The 22363-nt window shown below is 38.2% G+C and overlaps 1 protein-coding gene across 2 annotated transcripts in view; it reads right to left on the reverse strand.

Annotated features, from left to right (window-relative positions):
* Window positions 1-22363, reverse strand: part of LOC126184767 (probable cysteine--tRNA ligase, mitochondrial) — a 109661-nt gene that overhangs the window by 81630 nt on the left and 5668 nt on the right. Inside the window, exons 2-3 of one of the 2 annotated variants that reach the window (XM_049927321.1) lie at window positions 11050-11132; window positions 3135-3430 (exon numbers count right to left, since the gene is read on the reverse strand). In XM_049927321.1, coding sequence (XP_049783278.1) covers window positions 3135-3430; window positions 11050-11114 — 361 coding nt within the window. In that variant the 5' untranslated portion in view covers window positions 11115-11132. The remainder of the gene's footprint in view (window positions 1-3134; window positions 3431-11049; window positions 11133-22363) is intronic. The other variant, XM_049927320.1, reaches the window with a different exon arrangement.

Below are 22363 nucleotides of genomic sequence, written 5' to 3' on the forward strand. Positions count from 1 at the left end.
ATGATATGGTGGTACGTATTATCATTGTGCAATATGATGATCTGGTAAGGCAAAATTCTAGGCTCTTTTTCCAATCTGAGGAGTCACATTGTATATAAAAAAAGGCGCTTAAAAGCCCACATGTCACTCCAAAGCAAGGATCTACTATGTCACTCCAAAGCAAGGATCTACTGATGATTTACATGAATGGTTAGACTGACGCATTCATGTATAAACTTCATTTGCTGGAAAACAGCTTGGTACAGAATATGTCTTCCATTACTTAAGTTACCTACACCATAAAGCTTTTGTGTATTACACAACAGAGCATAGTGCAGCTTTATCCAATTTTTAAGACAGGGTTCGGGGTATGAGGTTCTATACACACAGAATACAAAATGAAATAATTTACAACTTTGGTTTAGGTTCCACCAAAAACTATATCTTTGAATATGCTAATAGATAGGTATTATAGAACCATTAACTAATTACTATTTTCTTGTGAGCTACATGTAAATACATTTTAAAATAAGTTGTAAGGTTGACACAGATCATGTCTAAGTTTGGGACAGTGTTATGTCACAACAACTATTTTCTTTTTCATGAAAAAAATAAAATTTTAAAAATGTAGAAAAGACTCAGCTTCATGATCAAACACTGAGGAAAAGCTTGCATATTGTTACAGCTTGAGCATCTGACACCAAATGTCTCTTCAGAAATAACAGTAAATGTCATCTTTTACAAACGTAATAAAATGTTTGTAATTTACCTTAGTTTGATTTTTGAGTTGTAGAAAACTTGTCATCACTGGGTTTGGCTGACAATAAAAGAAAGGTGGTTTCTCAAATTTTATAATCAGCAAGTTTTTCACTTACATGATGTGTCAAGAAGAAAATATTTCTAAAGATGAAGGATGGACATAAAATATTGTTGAAGAATGAAGGAAGATTACAGTTAAACATTCAGTTAACAAAGAGGCTATTAAAGATTAATCATAACAAAATGGAGTGCATTCTTTCCAAAGAAACCAACCCCCACAGTTTGCCAGTTTGTCTTAGTTGATTTAAGGAAAATACAGAAAATCAGAATGGCTTGGTAGGGATTTGAAACACACACTTCCAAAGGTGAGTTCAGTGCTTCACATATGCTTGTTCAATTAAATCACAATTCAGAAAGATTTGAGCATCAGAAGTGCATACAAAGAGTGACAACACTTGCAGTGTTTTCCAAAAGGAGCATTATCTGCTCCTCATTTAATTTCCAAATTTAATTATTATAAAGTAAATATAATGCAAAATGATACACTAACAAGCATTCACTTCAGTCACTTGTACTATACAAAAACACGATGAAGATATCATATGACACTGGTTAAGAAAGATACATTTGCTGCCATACGTATATTTCAGGAAATAATTATGAAGTTTCTGGATTGTCGTGGTGCTCATTATGTAATGTGGATAAAATCATCACCATCACTGCTTTTAGCATAAGCAGAAGTGGAAGTAGCAGCAAGTTGTTATTCTTTCTCTGGTCAGCTCTTCGCCAAACTGTCCTTCAATAATTAACAACATTTTGTTAGTATACCACAGTTTTTCAGTGTCCTTTTTAAAACTAGTGGCAGCTAAGAGGTCAGATGCTAATGTTATTCCTTAACTACTGTAAAGTGCCTAGTGCAGTCATGTTTACAGGCCACCTCCTGCCTTTGTAAGACAACAGAATTTAAATACATTCAAGGACTAGTTACAGTATGTTTAACTAGTACACCTCAAGGACAGTAAATATTAAAGTAAGAGTAAGTATGAAATATAATGCAAAATGATACACTAACAAGCATTCACTTCAGTCACTTGTACTATACAAAAACACGATGAAGATATCATATGACACTGGTTAATGAAAGATACATTTGCTGCCATATGTATATTTCAGGAAATAATTATGAAGTTTCTGGATTGTCGTGGTGCTCATTACGTAATGTGGATAAATAATTTGGTTTCACAGAAACCAAATTATTATAATACCAACTGTGTAGGAATTCAACAGGAGATGAATTATGAAAATTATTATTAATGTAATCAGTGTCAAAAAATTAAAATTATACTGTAAAGCCCTAAGTGGAAGACAAATAATGGAAGGAGTAAAGGTGATCACTACATCTTTCATCACGTGCAAGCACATAAATAACACTGAAAACATTGCCGAGCTTTTGGACAGTGCCTTTCATCAGTGTTAACAAAGAACACATATACATTTGCACTGCTATATTGTCCCAGCTGATGACACTGTCCTGGCACTGTAGCCAGACTAGGGTGAGGGAATAGTTGGGAAGAGCAAGAGATTTGACTTCAACGGCTGTGTCACAACCTGTGGCATCTGAAGTGTCCCATCTTCCTACCTACTCCCTAATTACCAATTTCTCTGAATTAAATAGATGAGAAATGTCCTTAATACACATCCCTTGATTCTTGAATCCCCCTACTCCTGTACTCTGTCTCCACTAGCCCCCTTCTCATGGGTATGTTCACATGCCTTCCACTTCATTACACTAATCTAATGTCACACTTTTGTCTACATGGTCTCCCTCTTACCCTGTTCAAGCCCCCCCTCCCCCACCTGCCTACCACTCTGCTCGTAGCCCACTCTATTACTTCCTCTATAAGCAACTTTCTCTGCCTGCCCAGAGCAGAATCACTGATGCCACATTCCTACTCTGTTTCTTTGCTGCTTTCCTCTCCAGGCCATCAAAATCTACTCCCTACAGCCTTCCCTCCACTTCACCTGACATAATCCCCCATTCTATTGGATAGCAGTACTAGGACAGTGAAGTCATCAAGGAAAAAAAAATTATATATATATATATATATATATATATATATATATATATATATATATATATATATCTGTGTGTGTGTGTGTGTGTGTGTGAGAGAGAGAGAGAGAGAGAGAGAGAGAGAGAGAGAGAGAGAGAGAGAGAGAGAGAGAGAGAGAGAGATTCAAATGAGAAAAATGTCTGAAAGCATGGTAACATCTTTGGTCTAGTTTCTCTATTGGTCCACTGTTAAATGTCTCAAGCATGCGGCATATGGTTACCTTTACTTCTTTCATTATTCATAAAAAATAAGTGCTTAATGTTTACTTTGGAAATAAATTACCATCACTGGTGATATAGCCATGCTTCTTTGTTACAAGATTCTCGACAAATGCAATAATATGAGGTATATAATCAGTAACACGTGCTGTTATTGATGGCCTCTGCACATTCAGCTTTGTCATATCTTCAAAGAACTCATTCTCATAGTGCCTTGTCAGTGTCTTAATGTCTTCACCTTGCGAGAGCGCCATCTTAATTATTTTGTCATCCACATCTGTAATTCCCATAACAAAAACAACGTTCATTCCAAAGTGACTGGCTAATATCCTTCGTACAATATCAAACCTCACGTAACAGCTGCAAAGAAAGAAAAAAAAGTCAGTGTTTAATGCCTGGAATTATGTACAATATAAAAATCACAGGATTGTTAGAATTGTAAGCTGTAAATTAAATCCTAGTTTGGGTGGCTCAAGTGCCTCAATGATTCAGAACAGAATACCATAGGTGTAACCATAATAGTAAGGTATCTGTGGAGAGCCAGACAAATATATGATTCCTGAAGAGGGGGCAGCAGTCTTTTCAGTAACTGCAGTAGTGACAGTCTGGATCATTGACTGACATTAGTTAACATTGCCTTGCTATGTTGGTACTGTGAATGGAAGCATGCAAGGGGAAATGACAGTTGTTAGTTTTTCTGGGGGCATGCAGTTCTACTGTACAGTTTAATGATGACAACATCCTCTTGGGTACAATTTTTACCCTCCACACATTCCTCCATTACCAAATTGATGATTGTTTGATTCATCAAGGTGTATCCTACCAAATGATCCCTTCTGTTAGTTGAATCACTTCATAAATTTATTTTCCCCCCACTCTGATATTTTAATTCTTCATTAGAGATCCAATCTACTCATCTAATCTTCGGCACTCTCTTGTAGCACCCCATTTCAAAAGCTTCTATGCTCTAGGGCTACAATGTGGTCAAATATATTGAGAAAAGTCTTTTTAACATTTAGATTTACAGTAAAGGTTAACAAATTTCTTATTTTCAAAAATTGTTTTTTTTGCTACTGCCGGTGTACATTTTCTATCTCAACTTTGGCCCTATTCACTTACTTTGCTGCCCAAATAGCAGAACCTATCTACTGCTTTGGTGTCTAATTTTCTACTGTAATTTTGGCCTGCATCACCTAATTTAAATCTACTGGATTCTGTTGTCCTCTTTTTACTTTTATAATTGTTCATCTTCCAAACTCTTTTCATGACACTATAAATTCTGTTCAACTGTTCTTCAAAGTTCTTTGCCATCTTTGATAGAATTAAAATGTCAATGGAAATCCCTAAATTTCAGTTCCTCCTTTATTTCCTTCACAGGTTTCTCATTGTACAGATTGATTAACACTGGGGATAAATTACAACCTGGCTACTGTTTCTCTTATAACTATAATCTGGTTTCTGTACAAGTTGCAGAAAACCTGCATTTTATCCCTGCTATCTTCAGAATTTCAAAGAGTGTTTTCTAGTCAACATTACCAAAAGCTTTCTCTAAATCTACAAATGCTATAAACATAAGTTTACTTTTCTTTAACTAATTTTCTAAGATAAGACATCAGGTCAGTATTGCATTGTGTGTTCCTACATGTTTCTGGAACCCAAACAGATTTTCCCCAAGGTCAACTTCTACCAGTTTTTCCATTCATCAGTCAATATTTCATGTTAGTATTTTGCAACCATGAGTTATTAAACAGATAGTTTGATAATATTCACACCTGTCATCACCTACCTTCTTTGGAATCGGAATTATTGCCAGTATATTCTTCTAGAAGTCTGACGGTACTTCGACTGTCTCATATCTTTTACACCACGTAGAATAGTTCTTTCATGTCTGACTGTCCCAAAGATCTCAATAATTCTGAAGGACTGTCATCTACTCCAGGGGCCTTTTTTTTCAACTCAGGTCTTTCAGTGCTCTGGCAAATTCTTATCACAGCATCATATCTCTCACCATATCTTGATTCTTCCCTTTGTATAAGACTATCATCAAGTTCACTTCCCTTGTATAGCCATTCCATATATTGCTTCCATCTTTCAACCTTACTGTCTTTCTTTGGTGTTAGCTTGCCATCTGAGCTCTGGATGTTCACACAATTGCTTCTCTTTTGTCAAAAGAACTCTTATATTTTCCTATTGGATGCAGCTATCTTTCACACAGTCACACACTCTTCTACAGCATTACATTTCTCCTCTAGCCATTCCTACTTTGCCATTTTCACTTTCTATCAATCTCAGTTTTTAGATATCTGTACCAATTTTGTGTGCTTCATTTGCTGCATTTTTATATACTTCCCTTTTTCAGTTAAATTCAATACCTCACGTGTTACCTAAAGCCCCTGGCTCTTGTCTCTTTGACTATTTGATGCTCTGATGTCTTTACTATTTCATTTTTCAAAGCTACCGCTTCACCTTCTATAACATATTCCTTTCCCCTGTATCAGTCAATTGCTGCCAAATGCTTCCACTGAAACTTCCCACAAATAGTGTTTTTTTCCATTTATCTAAGTTCCATCACCTTCGTTTTATAACTCTCTCAATTTCTTCAGTTTTAAGCTGGATAAATTATGGCCAGGGTTCATACCTACCCCGGGAAATGTTTCAAAGTTTAAAATCTAGTTTTGAAATCTTTTGTCTTACCATTACGTAATCCGTCTGAAACCGTCCTGGCGTCTTTCAGTCTCTTCCACATGTAAAATCTTCTTTCACGGTTCTTAAACCACATGCTAGTGATAATTACATTTTTTACTGAGCAAAATTCTAACAGACAACTTTCTCTTACATTTGTTTCCCCTACAATTTTCCCTTCTCTTCCTGTTTCTACTGTAGAATTCCGGTCCTCCGTCACAATTAAATGTTCATTTCCCTTCACTATCTGAATCATTTCTTTTATCTCATTATACATTTCTTCAGTCTCTTTGGCATCTGCAAGGCATTGGCATGAATACTTGGACAACTGTGGTGGGTGCTGGCTTTGTGTCTGTCTTTGTTATGGTAATGCATTCACTATGCTGTTATAGTAGCTTACTTGCATTCCTATTTTCTTGATCATTATTGCAGCAACTCCCGTATTACCACTATATCACTTTCTGTTGGTAACCCTGCATTCATAAGACCCAGAATTCCTGTTTTCCACACCACTGCACTTCACTAATTCCCACAATATTGAACTTAATCTTATCCATTTCTCCTTTTAAATTTACATACTAAATTAAAAGATCCTAATATTCCATGCCCCAGACTGCAAATTGCCAGTTTTGTTGTTGGGGGACTATTTTACCTATCATACTCACGTCATTAGAGTGAAACAGTTTCCTTAAATTTGCTGCAGAGCAATATTTTAGATGTAGCTCTATATTAGAATTTCTCTTTAATGATAACAGGTTCACACTGACACAAGACTGATTGGAAGGTGAAACCACACTGATTTTGGGTGATTTATTGAAGACTGAGATTAAAACTGTCTGATTCACTGTATTTACTTAGCAAAAGACTTCTATTTCTCTTTCACTTGTGTCCCATGTACTTAATATTTTAGATTTTAAATCAGAGCAAACATAAGCTCTTGAACACTGGCTTGATAAACTATTCATTCAGCCTTTAGAAAGGTACAACCTGAGGGATGAACAGAATCTGAGAAGTTGAGTTTAAGACACATGTATGACATAACAACAACACAGGCATTCAGTGATAGAACATGCTATAAAATTCATCAGAATTAAGTGTTTTTGATTGCACATTGGGATGAGTGACAAACAGCTCTGGGGTATGTCCTAGCATGGCTGCCCACAGGGTTGGCTGTTTTACTGGTAATTGCTGCCAGGAAGGGCCTCTATGGCCTGTATTATCAGGGATGGTCAAATTTCTGATTGTTTACAACATTTGTTAACGATCATCTGCAGGCTTTGATGAATGAATGACTGGCTAAAGGGAAGTGTGGAAAAGGGACACACTATTCAATGAGCTGAATCAGTTTCCAAGGAAAGCAAAAAAAGGAAAAATGAAATTATAGGGAATGAGCAGCAGTGGTAAATTAAATACAAATTAATTTGAAATTAATTAATCAACTTAGATTTAATTTGGAATAAAATATGGACAATAATGAAGTAGACAATAGTAGTGAGGAAAATAGAAACACTTCAGTTACAAGTGGAAATTCTAATTAGTGTAGTAGGTCAGTATAACATGGAATCTGAATCACACGTTGTTCCCGGTGAATTTTGACACAGATGAGAGGTCAAAACTAGGGATTCAATCTCATGACTTTTCATTTCCAAACATGGGCTTTATCACTACTCAAACAGGCCTAACAATGTACATATGCACTTGTTCATTTGTGTAGATACACACACACACACACACAACGAGTACTACTTGTAAATTTATGTGTAAATGTAAGAACACCAGAAAAATCACCCTCGGAGGACATCATACCAATACCATGTAGCTTTGTTAATGGTCTCAACTTCAGAAGTAAGAGAAAGCACTAGTTTTTTCAGGTATGCCATATCCAGTTGAAGCCACTCACTGACGATTAGATCCTGTAGACCCACCAAAATGATGGAATACTGACTGATAGATTTCACCCACTGTTCTAAATACTTCCACACATTTTCTGTGGGGTTTAGATAAGGAGATTTAGTGGGCCAGTTGAGGTGCAACAGCATGCCTATGTCTATAATTCCTCTGTCTTGTACTGAAACATCACAATCATTCAGGCACAGTCCCTCTAATCGAGATAAGAAATCTGCCAAGTTCTTAATGTGATGCTCACACTGACCTATCAGTGGACTCAACAGACACCTCTGAGAAAACAATGCCAGCCAACAATTTTGCTACATCATCACGACATCACGTCAAACAGCCCACAGCTAAAGAGTATACTGGTAATAAGGGAATAGTATTTTACTGTGAGTGGATTGCTGTTGAGCTGTACGTCACTGAAACTGTTGTTCTTACTATAGATCTTTTCCACCAGCAGAAAATACTTGCTTTCCATCACACTATGGCAAATAAGTGTTGTGTAAAAGGCTGTATTGACAGTTACTGATTTGGGTAAAAAATATCTGTGTTCAAATTTTCAAAGAACACCACACTGACAAAGAAGTGGACTCATGCTATTTGACAGGAGAACTTCAATCCAGTGGTAATCACTATGAAGTTATATTTATAACAAGAAAGCAAAGTTAATTTCATTGTATATGAGTTGTACATAACAATAAATCATAACCCCAAAGGCTCCATTATCACTGCACAGTTCCATTGAAAGTGTTGTGCAAATGACTTCTATAGTTCAGATTTAGTGTGTTTCAATAAGTGTCAACTTTACAGTACACAAGTTACATAAGACTATTGTTCCAGCGTATCGACAAGCGACAGCATGAAAATGAACACATGAGCAGAGAAGGCTGTGATATGACAATGGCCAATAGCCCGCTGACTAGGATTGCACTACGACAGGAGCAGCCTCTGTACAAAGAGAATATAAGTGCCACTCCCGCCAGCCTTGTTGGGACAGTTAGGAGACGGACACTAGTGGAGCTGTTATTAGTGAACCATATTCATTATTTGCACGGACATTGTAGATAGTGAAGGACACTGACTTTTTCGCATGTTGCCCCTCACTTGCGACAACTCATTGTAAATCCAAAGTTAAGTGTTGTCAATCTTCTTTATTGTAATAAAAACTATTAATGTGATTTGCTTGAATTGTTGTACAGCTATCAGGAAAAGCAGCATCCTTTAGGCACCCAGTAATAGATGAGTGGACAGGACCCCACAACTATATGTGACACTGTAAACAACTTATTTAATGAAAACTCCCTACAGTAATTACAAATGTAATCCTGGCATACCTACATTTTGGTCCTAAAATGTTCTGTTTGATGAATAGTTTTTTTTTGCATCATGAATAACAAAATACTTTTAAGGAAGTCGTAGTGCTTTGCTATCACAGGTGTACTGCATGCTTTCACAAATGTGAAATCTTTACAGTCAAATGATGTGCAAGTACAATTATTTGATTAAAATTTTTTTTCTGAAATTATTTTCTTTTTCTTTCTTTCCAGATTTATCAAGAATACTTTATTTCACGTAATCTAATTCATCAAAGCACTGCAATTGGAGAACCACAGTTTAAAGAAATTGCTGTCTCTTGTATATTAGCAAACTATCCCAGTTATTTGAGCTCAAGACAAAATGCTCAACAAGAACACCCAAGGCAAAGAAGACAGGGGCTGGAAGTGGCTATATGTGAAAGCATAGCAAGAGCTTCTGCAAACAAGGGGGAAAAGAAAAATAATTTTCAAGATTATGATGAATAGTGAGAAAAAGTGAAAATGTTACAGTGAATGAACTGTGGAGTAAAGTTGTGAAGAAAGATTATGTACTGTTCCTGTATTTTAGCTTTAAGAAAACTCTCCATGATAATTTGTATATAACAGTTCGCAGAAACCTCAGTGTTAAACTGTATATGAAGGATGTAGAGACTGTTGCCAACACACTATGAAAGACCATAAGCAGTGTAACTGAAGCTGAAAATGTACTGAAGTTATGTACAGACTTAATTATTAGCAGAAAGAGTGATTTGCACATCCCAGATATACTATCCCTTCTTGAAATGATACCAGTCAAAGAAGGTAAGAAGGAGGTTGTTTCATTCATGAAGTCACAAACTGCACTGTCTCTTTAATTGAAAGCTCATCATAAATTTTATGAGCTTTTGATTCTTTGTTCTATATTGTTTAGTCTTTCTCCACATGTTTACACATTTTTATGGTCAGCTGGTTCTGTCATTGAACCTCATCCAAATTCATTAAGGGAGCTTAGCTGCAATATAAATGTGAACCCAAGTAATCCTAATTTATTCAGTTACTCAACGGAAGAAGTTTCACATTAGGAACCACATGATCTGTTCATGACCCTTATGCTAGATGAGATTCACACAAGCCGTATGTAGATTCGAAAGCAGGAAATATTACTGGAATGACTTTGGATACTGTAAATGTAGCAAACAGTGCACATGTATTCATGGTTCAGGGTATTCTTTTTCCTTTCAATAAGGCAAATGTATTGCCTGTGAAGAAACAGAATGTAGAAAGCTTGTTTCATGTAGTAAGGGTATTAGCAGTATGTGTAGAAGCTGTTGGCTTTCAAATTTTTTCACTTTTTGCAGATAACAATCCCATCAATAGAAAATGTGTTACACATTTTGCAAATCCACCACAAGACCACAAGCCATTTTTGTGTACCCATCTCCAACAGATAGTAAAAAGACCACTGTTTTTTTTCTGCCCAACACTGTTCATATTTTTAAGTGCATAAGAAAGAGCTGGATAAATCTGAAGAACCATACAGAAACACTTTGATATCCAGATTTGGTTAATCCTTGATAATCCTAATACTGTTAGATATGCATCTTTTGCTGCAATTAGGGAAGTATATGATACAGAAAGCCAAAAGCTGCTAAAATACAGTTATGTAATGTCAGTGAAAGCTGTGTGGCGTTCCACTTCAGAGAGGCAAAATGTTAAACTGGATACTCAAGTGTTCAGTTATTATGTTGAAAGTAGCTTGGTAGAGTTGCGATCAATTCATGGTGCACAGAACTGGGAGGGTACAGCTAAATTTATAAATTTGATTAGGATCTGGATGGGCATTGTCAATGTTGAAACACCTCTGAAGGGAATTCAGCATAAAGAAGAAATGCAGAAGCCTCTCATCAATAAAGCAGGAGACATGTATTATAGTTTCCTGGACACATTTATTACTTGGTTAGACAAATGGAGAAGTTTAAGCTCAGAGAATAGTATCAACTGTCCCTAGAAACTCACATTTTGGCTTACTAATTATGGATTAATGCAGGTAACTGAATAATGTAGTAAGGAACTAAACATATGTTATAAATTGCCAAGCAAGTTCCATACTGGTTCTCTGGAAGCAAAAGTTGGTCGTCATAGATAATTATCGGGACGTCAGTGTTGTATCTCATTTAGGCAGTTGTTGGAAACTGAAAAAGAAGTTAAGGCTCATGAGTAACTTAGAACTAAATGTGTACCCACAAAAGAAGTTGAGGAAGTGTAGAGATGTGTATCTGCGATGAAAATACCAAGAGCAGTGGGTGTGATGTTAGTGACTTATTTTTTAAGTTTAGTATTACTTATGGTAATTAAAAAAAAATGTTGAATCTGATCATCCAGTTTTAACATACATTGCTGGTTTCTTTTGTCACTCATTGATATGGAAACTTCAGTGTACAGAGTGCACAGATTTTTTTACTCTTGGTAGGTATACAACAATTTATAAGCAGTTAAATTTAATTAGATGATTGGACAGAGGCAGTCTTAAATTCCCATATGAATTTCCTGTGACAGTTTTTGCACAAGTTTCTTGACTCTGTGAAGGTTACTGGTAACACATCTCTTCATGAAGCTGCTGAATCAGTGAGCAGTAGCAGCTGAACTCATTTTGAAAATAATTATGGATAATGACGTGATGTGTGCAAATTGTTGTTCTTGACATATTGTGCCAGAAATGTACAAGAAAATTATATAGACCACTAAATACTGTACCAAATAATTTTTACAAAAAGAAAAATAATGAAACTTCTGTACAGCCTCTTCAAGGCTCTAATAAGAAGCAGCTTCAAACACTATGCCACAACTTGAAATAATTTTTTATTTTCATCTTTGTCTATATTGCTTTATTACTGCCTTTTGCATATTTCCACATATCCTGAATGCTAAATGTTTTTACTCTTCAATGAAGTGCATAATGTGTTCAGTGATCAGTGTAAAATCAAACATAAGTGGCGTACAGTGTTTTGAAAATGCTGGGAAACAAAGATCCGAATTTTTCTGAGCATAGGGTGACAATATTTCGTTTTACTACTTAACATTCATTGCTTGCTACCTGTCACTAGCCTCCAGATGAGCCCAGATTAAAATGTTTTTACTCTTTAAATGTATGATACTGTGCCCAGTGAGAGGTGTCACATCAAGTGCAAGTGCTGTACAATCTCCTGAAAATGGTAGAAACAAAACTCTGAATTTTTTGGCACAATTTGACATACACTTCCTGTTGAATACTTAATAAGCACTGTTTACCACATACCATATACTCATACTTCCAGATGTGCTCAAAAGAAATTACAATGTCAAGCTGCACAGCCCAAGATAACTTACTGTCAGAGTTCCTTTGAATAATTGCTGCACTTATGGTCCAGAGAGGGGAAGAAAATATAAACACTGAGAAATTTCTTGTACAGCTAACTTACTTGAAAAGCAATTAATGCATCCTGACTCTCAGAGAAATTAGCTGTACAGGAAATTTCTCAGTGTTTATATTTTCTTCCCCCCTCTGAAAATATGGCTAGTACATCTACATGGTTAGTCTGCAATTCACACTTAAATTCCTGGCAGAGGGTTTATCGAACCATTTTCATACTACTTCTTTACCATTCCACTCTCGAATGGCGTGTGGGAAAAAGGAACACCTAAAACTTTCCGTTCGAGCTCTGATTTCTCTTATTTTATTATGATGATCATTTCTCCCTATGTAGGTGGGTGTCAACAAAATATTTTCACATTCTAAAGAGAAAGTTGGTGATTGAAATTTCGTAAAAGATCTCGCCGCAAAGAAAACTGCCTTTGTTTCAGTGACTGCCACCCCAACTTGTGTATCATATCAGTGACACTCTCATCCCTGTTGCGCGATAACAAGAAACGAGCTGCCCTTCTCTGCACTTTTTCGATGTTCTCTGTCAGTCCTACCTGGTAAGGACCCCACACTGTGCAGCAATATTCCAGCAGAGGACGGACAAGTGTAATTTTGGGCTGTCTCTTTGGTGGGTTTGCTGCATCTTCTAAGTGTCCTGCCAACAAAGCGCAGTCTTTGTTTCGCCTTCCCCACAATATTATCTATGTGGTCTTTCCAATTTAAGCTGCTCGTAATTGTGATTCCTAGGTATTTGGTCGAATTGACAGTCCTTAGATTTGTGTGACTTATCGCATACCCAAAATTTATCAGATTTCTTTTAGTACCCATGGGGATGACCTTGCACTTTTCTTTGTTTAGTGCCAATTGCCTCTTTTTGCACCATACAGAAATTCTCTCTAGATGAATTTGTAATTGGAATTGATCGTCTGATGATTTTAGTAGATGGTAAATTACGGCATCATCTGCAAACAATCTAAGGAGGCTGCTCAGATTATCACCTAGATCATTTATGTAAACCAGGAACAGCAGAGGGCCTATGACACTACCTTGCGGAATGCCAGATATCACTTCTGTTCTACTCGATGATTTACCGTCTATCACTACGAACTGTGACCTCTATGAGAGGAAATCATGGATCCAGTCACACAACTGAGACGATACTCCATATGCATGCCATTTGATTAATAGTCGCTTGTGAGGAATGGTATCAAAAGCCTTCTGGAGACCTAGGAATATGGAATCAGTCTGAGATCCCTTGTCGAGAGCACTCATTACTTCATGGGAATAAATTTGTAGGGTATAATCAGTACCTTTCATATTAATAAACAAAACTGCATCTCTGTTAAGTAATTCACTACTGGCCTGCTTTTATATAAACAACCAAGTTCAAAAGGAAGGTGGGCCATTAAGTACAATTTATCAACATTAAATGAAGAATTCAAGCAAAGTGATTAGGCACTCCAGTCACGATTTCTTTGCAGTATTTTATGACTGAGTAATGAGCATCAGCAGGAATAAGGATGTATCAGTTTATGTGGGCCACCAAGCAAGGTGTCACAAATTTGTTGGCAGGCCTTATATCCTCGGTGGTGTCAGCTTAACAGAGTAGCAAGGTACATGATATGTCAGAGCATCAACGTTACTCACACTTGGCCTGCGAGGAACACCTTCCTAATGGATCTTGGAAGACCATATCATCTAAGGAGGACACAACAATAATAATTAGGATTTTTGATAATCTCCTGTAACAAGGAACTTTTCTTCAGGAGCTTATTAGTGTTTCTCTCAACACTTTTCGCAGGGTCAGCATTGATCCAACGATATGCTGAAGCAGACAGTAAACACTGTAGCTTTGGAAAGTAATCCTACTTGTCCAACACCATTGTAGCACTGCCCTTGTCTGCGGGTAAAATAGAAATATTCAGATCTACTGTGAGAGAACATAAAGCAACCCTCTCAGCTGCCATTGCATTACTCTTAGGTGGACGTGCCCCAGTCAACACATAGCATGCTGCTATCCTAACCTCTTTTGCAGCATCAGGAGGTAGTTTCAAAACAGCCTGTTCAACAGAACTTATAAAACCAACAACTGGTAAATGCTTGGGCATTGGTGCAAAATTTAAACCTTTCCCTTGCACCCTGAGCAGTTAAAGAAGGAAATTTCCATACAGACTTGCAATCATGAAGTACTGACCAACCAATTAAAATAAAATTTAAAAATTTTTGAAGCAATCATTAAATGAATCCAAAATAATTCCTTGGAAATAAAATCTAACTCCGGTGAGTGTATTGGAGCCTTTTAAGAACATGTGTGAAACCAGCATATTGCTTGATGCAACTGGCAGGAGGAGAGTTAATACAATGCACAACTATGGCAAATGGAACAATATTATCATCATGACATGTAACAAAAATGACGATGGACACTGAAACCTTACTCTACTAACTTCTTACATTGGTCATCTTTGGTTGTGTAGTGATGCTTTTGTGTGTGTGTGTGTGTGTGTGTGTGTGTGTGTGTGTGTGTGTGTGTGTGTGTAGCATCTTTCTGGATATGATCTGCAAACTGAAGTTTTAAATTCCCTTGCACAGTACTTCCTTGCTGCATTTGTGCCTTGAAAATGACAAGGTGTGCACCTGTCAGAATATCAAAAGTTGTTGAAGATGTGACCCAGATGCATTCCTATAAATTATTTGAACAACATGCCATCAACTTGCATAACACTATCAAAGAATTCTGGGTCTTGGCAACAAGAGTGTATGGGCTTCACAAATTCAGAACTTCATGAATTTATGATGATTCTTGCTGAACAGTATTTCGGTCTCAGAAAACATTATCATACAGGAATACAGAGCATGATCCATAATTATACAAGGCGCATTCAAGTTCTAAGGCCTCCGTTTTTTTTTCTCCGGACTGGAAAGAGATAGAAACATGCGCATTGTTTTAAAATGAGGCCGTGTTCATCGTCAATACGTCCCAGCGATGGCAGCACCGTACGGCAGATGGAATTTTACCGCCAGCGGCGAGAATGAGAACTGTTTTAAATACTTAAAATCGCGACGTTTTCCTTACTTGAACAGCGTGCAATCATTCGTTTTCTGAATTTGCGTGGTGTGAAACCAATTGAAATTCATCGACAGTTGAAGGAGACATGTGGTGATGGAGTTATGGATGTGTCGAAAGTGCGTTCGTGGGTGCGACAGTTTAATGAAGGCAGAACATTGTGTGACAACAAACCGAAACAACCTCGGGCTCGCACAAGCCGGTCTGACGACATGATCGAGAAAGTGGAGAAAATTGTTTTGGGGGATCGCCTCCAGAGTTGGCATTTCTGTGGGTTCTGTGCACACAATCCTGCATGACGACCTGAAAATGCGAAAAGTGTCATCCAGGTGGGTGCCACGAATGCTGACGAACGACGACATGGCTGGCCGTGTGGCATGTTGCCAAGCAATGTTGACGCGCAACGACAGCATGAATGGGACTTTCTTTTCGTCGGTTGTGACAATGGATGAGACGTGGATGCCATTTTTCAATCCAGAAACAAAGCGCCAGTCAGCTCAATGGAAGCACACAGATTCACCGCCACCAAAAAAATTTCGGGTAACCGCCAGTGCTGAAAAAATGATGGTGTCCATGTTCTGGGACAGCGAGGGTGTAATCCTTACCCATTGTGTTCCAGAGGGCACTATGGTAACAGGTGCATCCTACGAAAATGTTTTGAAGAACAAATTCCTTCCTGTACTGCAACATAAATGTCCGGGAAGGGCTGCGCGTGTGCTGTTTCACCAAGACAACGCACCCACACATCAAGCTAATGTTATGCAACAGTTTCTTCATGATAACAACTTTGAAGTGATTCCTCATGCTCCCTACTCACCTGACCTGGCTCCTAGTGACTTTTGGCTTTTTCCAAGAATTAAAGACACTCTCCGTGGCTGCACATTCACCAGCTGTGCTGCTATTGCCTCAGCGATTTTCCAGTGGTCAAAAGACTCCTAAAGAAGCCTTCACCGCTGCCATGGAATCATGGCATCAGCGTTGTGAAAAATGTGTACGTCTTCAGGGCGATTACATTGAGAAGTAACGCCAGTTTCATCGATTTCGGGTGAGTAGTTAATTAGAAAAAAAATCGGAGGCCTTAGAACTTGAATGCACCTCATACAACAAATTAACATAAGTGGTATAAATCTGTAATTCCATGAATCTGTCATTTGTCAATTCTTGATAACTTGAAACACCTGCACCTTTTCCAGTCACAAAGGACACTCCATTGCTTTGGAAATAAACAAATTACTGTGCTAAGAGGGGCCAGTTGTTTTATAATCCTGATATAGAATCTAACAGGTACTCTATCCTGTCCACTCAATTAAGAGACTAATTGCTTCTTGAATTCACAGTTACTAATGTCTATAAGACTCACTACATAAACAATAATAATAATAAAAATAATGAGGAGGAGGACAAAAAACATGAACATACTGCATGTCACGTAGTTCCAGTAAGTACTGTTGTCCTCCCAGACAAACAATCCACTTTGTCGGCTATAATGTACTACATATCTATTGCAACTGAATAAATCCCTTAGCTCACAATTTCAACTTTATTATTCATATTGCTACACTGTTGTTGTTGTTGTGGTCTTCAGTCCTCAGACTGGTTTGATGCAGCTCTCCATGCTACTCTATCCTGTGCAAGCTGCTTCATCTCCCAGTACTTACTGCAACCTACATCCCTCTGAATCTGCTTAGTGTATTCATCTCTTGGTCTCCCTCTACGATTTTTACCCTACACGCTGCCCTCCAATGCTAAATTTGTGATCCCCTGATGCCTCAGAACATGTCCTACCAACCGGTCCCCTCTTCTTGTCAAGTTGTGCCACAAACTCCTCTTCTCCCCAATTCTATTCAATACCTCCTCATTAGTTATGTGATCTACCCATCTAATCTTCAGCATTCTTCTGTAGCACCACATTTCGAAAGCTTCTATTCTCTTCTTGTCCAAACAATTTATCATACACATTTTACTTCCATACATGGCTACACTCCATACAAATACTTTCACAAACGACTTCTTGATACTTAAATCTATACTCGATGTTAACAAATTTCTCTTCTTCAGAAAACTTTCCTTGCCATTGCCAGTCTACATTTTATATCCTCTCTACTTCAACCATCATCAGTTATTTTGCTCCCCAAATAGCAAAACACCTTTACTACTTTAAGTGTCTCATTTCCTAATCTAATTCCCTCAGTATCACCTGACTTAATTCGACTACATTCCACTATCCTCGTTTTGCTTTTGTTGATGTTCATCTTATATCCTCCTTTCAAGACACTGTCCATTCCGTTCAACTGCCCTTCCAAGTCCTTTGCTGTCTCTGACAGAATTACAATGTCATCGGCGAACCTCAAAGTTTTTATTTCTTCTCCATGAATTTTAATACCTACTCCGAATTTTTCTTTTGTTTCCTTTACTGCTTGCTCAATATACAGATTGAAAAACATCGGGGAGAGGCCACAACCCTGTCTCACTCCCTTCCCAACCACTGCTTCCCTTTCGTGCCCCTCGACTCTTATAACTGCCATCTGGTTTCTGTACAATTTATAAATAGCCTTTTGCTCCCTGTATTTTACCCCTGTCACCTTCAGAATTTAAAAGAGAGTATTCCAGTCAACATTGTCAAAAGCTTTCTCTAAGTCTACAAATGCTAGAAACCTAGATTTGCCTTTCCTTAATCTTTCTTCCAAGATAAGTCGTAAGGTCAGTATTGCCTCACGTGTTCCAACATTTCAGCGGAACCCAAACTGATCTTCCCCGAGGTCGGCTTCTACCAGTTTTTCCATTCGTCTGTAAATAATTCGCATTAGTATTTTGCAGATGTGACTTATTAAACTGATAGTTCGGTAATTTTCACATCTGTCAACACCTGCTGTCTTTGGGATTGGAATTATTATATTCTTCTTGAAGTCTGAGGGTATTTTGCCTGTCTCATACATCTTGCTCACCAGATGGTAGGGTTTTCTCAGGACTGGCTCTCCCTAGGCTGTCAGTAGTTGTAATGGAATGTTGTCTACTCCCGGGGCCTTGTTTCGACTCAGGTCTTTCAGTGCTCTGTCAAACTCTTCATGCAGTATCATATCTCCCATTTCATCTTCATCTACATCCTCTCCCATTTCCATAATATTGTCCTCAAGTACATCGCCCTTGTATAGACCCTCTATATACTCCTTCCACCTTTCTGCTTTCCGTTCTTTGCTTAGAGCTGGGTTTCCATCTGAGCTCTTGATATTCATACAAGTGGCTCTCTTTTCTCCAAAGGTCTCTTTAATTTTCCTGTAGGCAGTATCTATCTTGCCCCTAGTGAGATAAGCCTCTACGTCCTTACATTTGTCCTCTAGCCATCCCTGCTTAGCCATTTTGCATTTCCTGTCGATCTCATTTTTGAGATGTTTGTATTCCTTTTTGCCTGCTTCATTTACTGCATTTTTATATTTCCTCCTTTCATCAATTAAATTCAATATTTCTTCTGTTACCCAAGGATTTCTACTAGCCCTCGTCTTTTTACCTACTTGATCCTCTGCTGCCTTCACTATTTCATCACTCAGAGCTACCCATTCTTCTTCTACTGTATTTCTTTCCCCCATTCCTGCCAATTGTCCCCTTATGCTCTTACTGAAACTCTGTACAAACTCTGGTTTAGTCAGTTTATCCAGTCCCATCTCCTTAAATTCCGACCTTTTTGCAGTTTCTTCAGTTTTAATCTACAGTTCATAATCAATATATTGTGGTCAGAGTCCACATCTGCCCCTGGAAATGTCTTACAATTTAAAACCTGGTTCCTAAATCTCTGTCTTGCCATTATATAATCTATCTGATACCTTCTAGTATCTCCAGGATTCTTCCATGTATACAACCTACTTTCATGATTCTTGAACCAAGTGTTAGCTATGATTAAGTTATGCTCTGTGCAAAATTCTACCAGGCGGCTTCCTCTTTAATTTCTTACCCCCAATCCATATTCACCTACTATGTTTCCTTCTCTCCCTTTTCCTACTCTCTAATTCCAGTCACCCATGACTATTAAATTTTCGTCTCCTTTCACTACCTGAATAATTTGTTTTATCTCATCATACATTTCATCAATTTCTTCATCATCTGCAGAGCTAGTTGGCATATAAACTTGTACTACTGTAGTAGGCATGGGCTTCGTGTCTACCTTGGCCACAATAATGTGTTCACTATGCTGTTTGTAGTAGCTTACCTGCACTCCTATTCTTTTATTCATTATTAAACCTACTCCTGCATTACCCCTATTTGATTTTGTATTTATAACTCTGTATTCACCTGACCAAAAGTCTTGTTCCTCCTGCCACCGAACTTCACTAATTCCTACTATATCTTACTTTAATCTATCCATTTCCTTTTTTAAATTTTCTAACCTACCTGCCCGATTAAGGGACCTAACATTCCATGCTCCGATCCGTAGAACGCCAGTTTTCTTTCTCCTGATGACGACGTCCTCTTGAGTAGTTCCCGCCCGGAGATCTGAATGGGGGACTATTTTACATCCGGAATACTTTACCCAAGAGGATGCCATCATCATTTAACCATACAGTAAAGCTGCATGCCCTCGGGAAAAATTACGGTTGTAGTTTCCCCTTGATTTCAGCTGTTCGCAGTACCAGCACAGCAAGGCCATTTTGGTTGGTGTTACAAGGCCAGATCAGTCAATCATCTAGACTGTTGCCCCTGCAACTACTGAAAAGGCTGCTGCCCCTCTTCAGGAACCACACATTTGTCTGGCCTCTCAACAGATACCCCTCCGTTGTGGTATGGCAAAAAATGGATGGACCAGTGATTCTTAACAATACTAAAATCTCAGCATGTGAGAAAATAGAAAATCTTTCCAAAAGGACCTCATTATTCTCATATAATTATTAAAAAGCTGCCACATTGGGCTTCTTTGGTGGATCAGAAATGATATGGTGTACAGATGATTGCAGTAGGGAGGAAGATTTAGAGTTTAACATCCCATCAACAGCCCAGTCATTAGAGGTGGAGCACAAGATCAGATTACTAAAGGTTAACCTAACTCTGAATTGCTGGATGGGGATCTGAAGCACTGTCCTCCTGAATGCATGTTCAGTGTGCTAACCATTTCACCTCTTTGCTCAGCAACTGCGGTATGGAATAGATTTTATACACTTGCCGCATCATGAGTGGTCCCCCGGCTTACACACAGATGCTGGAAATAGGGCTGGTCTTAAATGTCCCTGTGGCAACCCTGATTTCCTTGCATTGACTAAAGTGAGAATCTTCAAGTGTGATGGCAGAGCAGAGTCACAGGGCCATACCCTGTACAACCATAATCAAGGCAGTATCACACAAAGGCTCTATAAATCTAAAGTAAACATGTTCTGTGCACTCCCCATGTTACGTGGATTACATATTTTCAAATACTGAGTGCTCTGAGAGGCCGTGATATCAGATGTCTCAAGTGTTGCAACCAAGTTTGTTTTTGTATAAAATGAAGCCCAAAAAACTCAACAAATTAAAATTTAAAAATCATGTCCCTCATTTCAATATCTGAAAGCACTTCTGGAATGGTTAAAAGAAACACACACAGATTTTTCAGAAGAAAATTTAAAACCAGTATTGTCCACAGACAAAGACAAAAAGAAAACTACTGACATTTGAGGATGCTGTTCTGAGGAGGGGGGGGGGGGAGGTTCAAATGGCTCTGAGCACTATGGGACTTAACTTCTATGGTCATCAGTCCCCTATAACTTAGAACTACTTAAACCTAACTAACCTAAGGACATTACACACATCCATGCCCGAGGCAGGATTCGAACCTGTGACCGTAGCGGTCGCGCGGTTCCAGACTGTAGCGCCTAGAACCGCTTGGCCACCCTGGCCAGCATTCTGAGACATATTCTTGGAATAGTGAAGGGTGGAATTCATTGGAGAAAAAGGAAAAACTGTGAATTGCAAGAGTTGTACAAATTTCTGTGATTAGCGAGAGGAGACTAAAGTCGTATGGGCACATAATGCATTGAGAAGGCCAGATCACCAAGCAGTTGGTGGAAGAAGACATCAGAGGCAGCAGACTGAGGGAAAGACTACTGCTGGAGAGGACTGATAGGATCAGAGAAAATATGAGTATGATGGGACAAGCTGGAGAAGAATACATGGACTGAGAAAGATGGAGGAGGCTGACTGGTGAGGCTAAAGGCCGACTGTGGTTTGTGTGGCCAAACTAGTAAGTTACTATTGCCTGTCTACTTCTGTAACCTCTTAAGAATTAGTTGCAACTACTGTAAGGTCACTGGGAGGCTGGAAAAAAGAGCATAAAATTGAAAAACCATCCATGAATACTGTGCACTACACAGGGTCTTTACTATGGATGCAATACCATTAGTTGCTATTAAAAAAAGTATCACATTAAAATGCTGGCATGTGGGACACCATTCTCTTGTATAAAACAATCTGATAGAACATTACCAACTATATATTTAAAATAATGTTGCAAAAGGAAGGACCGTAGCAGGACTGTAATACACCCCTAAAAGACCGATACATAAGGTTGTTCAAGGATATTATGCATTTAAGTAATATTGTAGGCCTTCTCTACGTCAAAAATTAGATGGCACCTGCGCAGCAAAGCTGCCGCTTCCAGCATAGTCCAGTTATCAAGGTAGAATGAAATCTCCTGAAACCATAATGCATGTGACTAAATAGCTGCCTGAATTCTAAGATCCATACATGACAGAGGTTGATCATGTGCTCAGAGTTTTTCCCTGCACAGCTGCTGAGAGAAACACTGATACTACTCACGCATCTATTTACAGGTTTGAGGAGGGGGATTATAACAGCTTCTTTTCATGAGTTAGTGAATTTTTCTGTTTCAAAAAAAAGTTTAAAAAATCAAGGAGGATTCCTTTCACATTTCTATTGGGGTTCCATTAGGACCTGGTAACTTATTTGCTTTCAGCTCTTTCAGTTGTTGGTCTACA

Source organism: Schistocerca cancellata, chromosome 4 (genome assembly GCF_023864275.1).
Source record: "Schistocerca cancellata isolate TAMUIC-IGC-003103 chromosome 4, iqSchCanc2.1, whole genome shotgun sequence".
In the NCBI taxonomy this organism is placed as follows: Eukaryota; Metazoa; Arthropoda; class Insecta; order Orthoptera; family Acrididae; genus Schistocerca; species Schistocerca cancellata.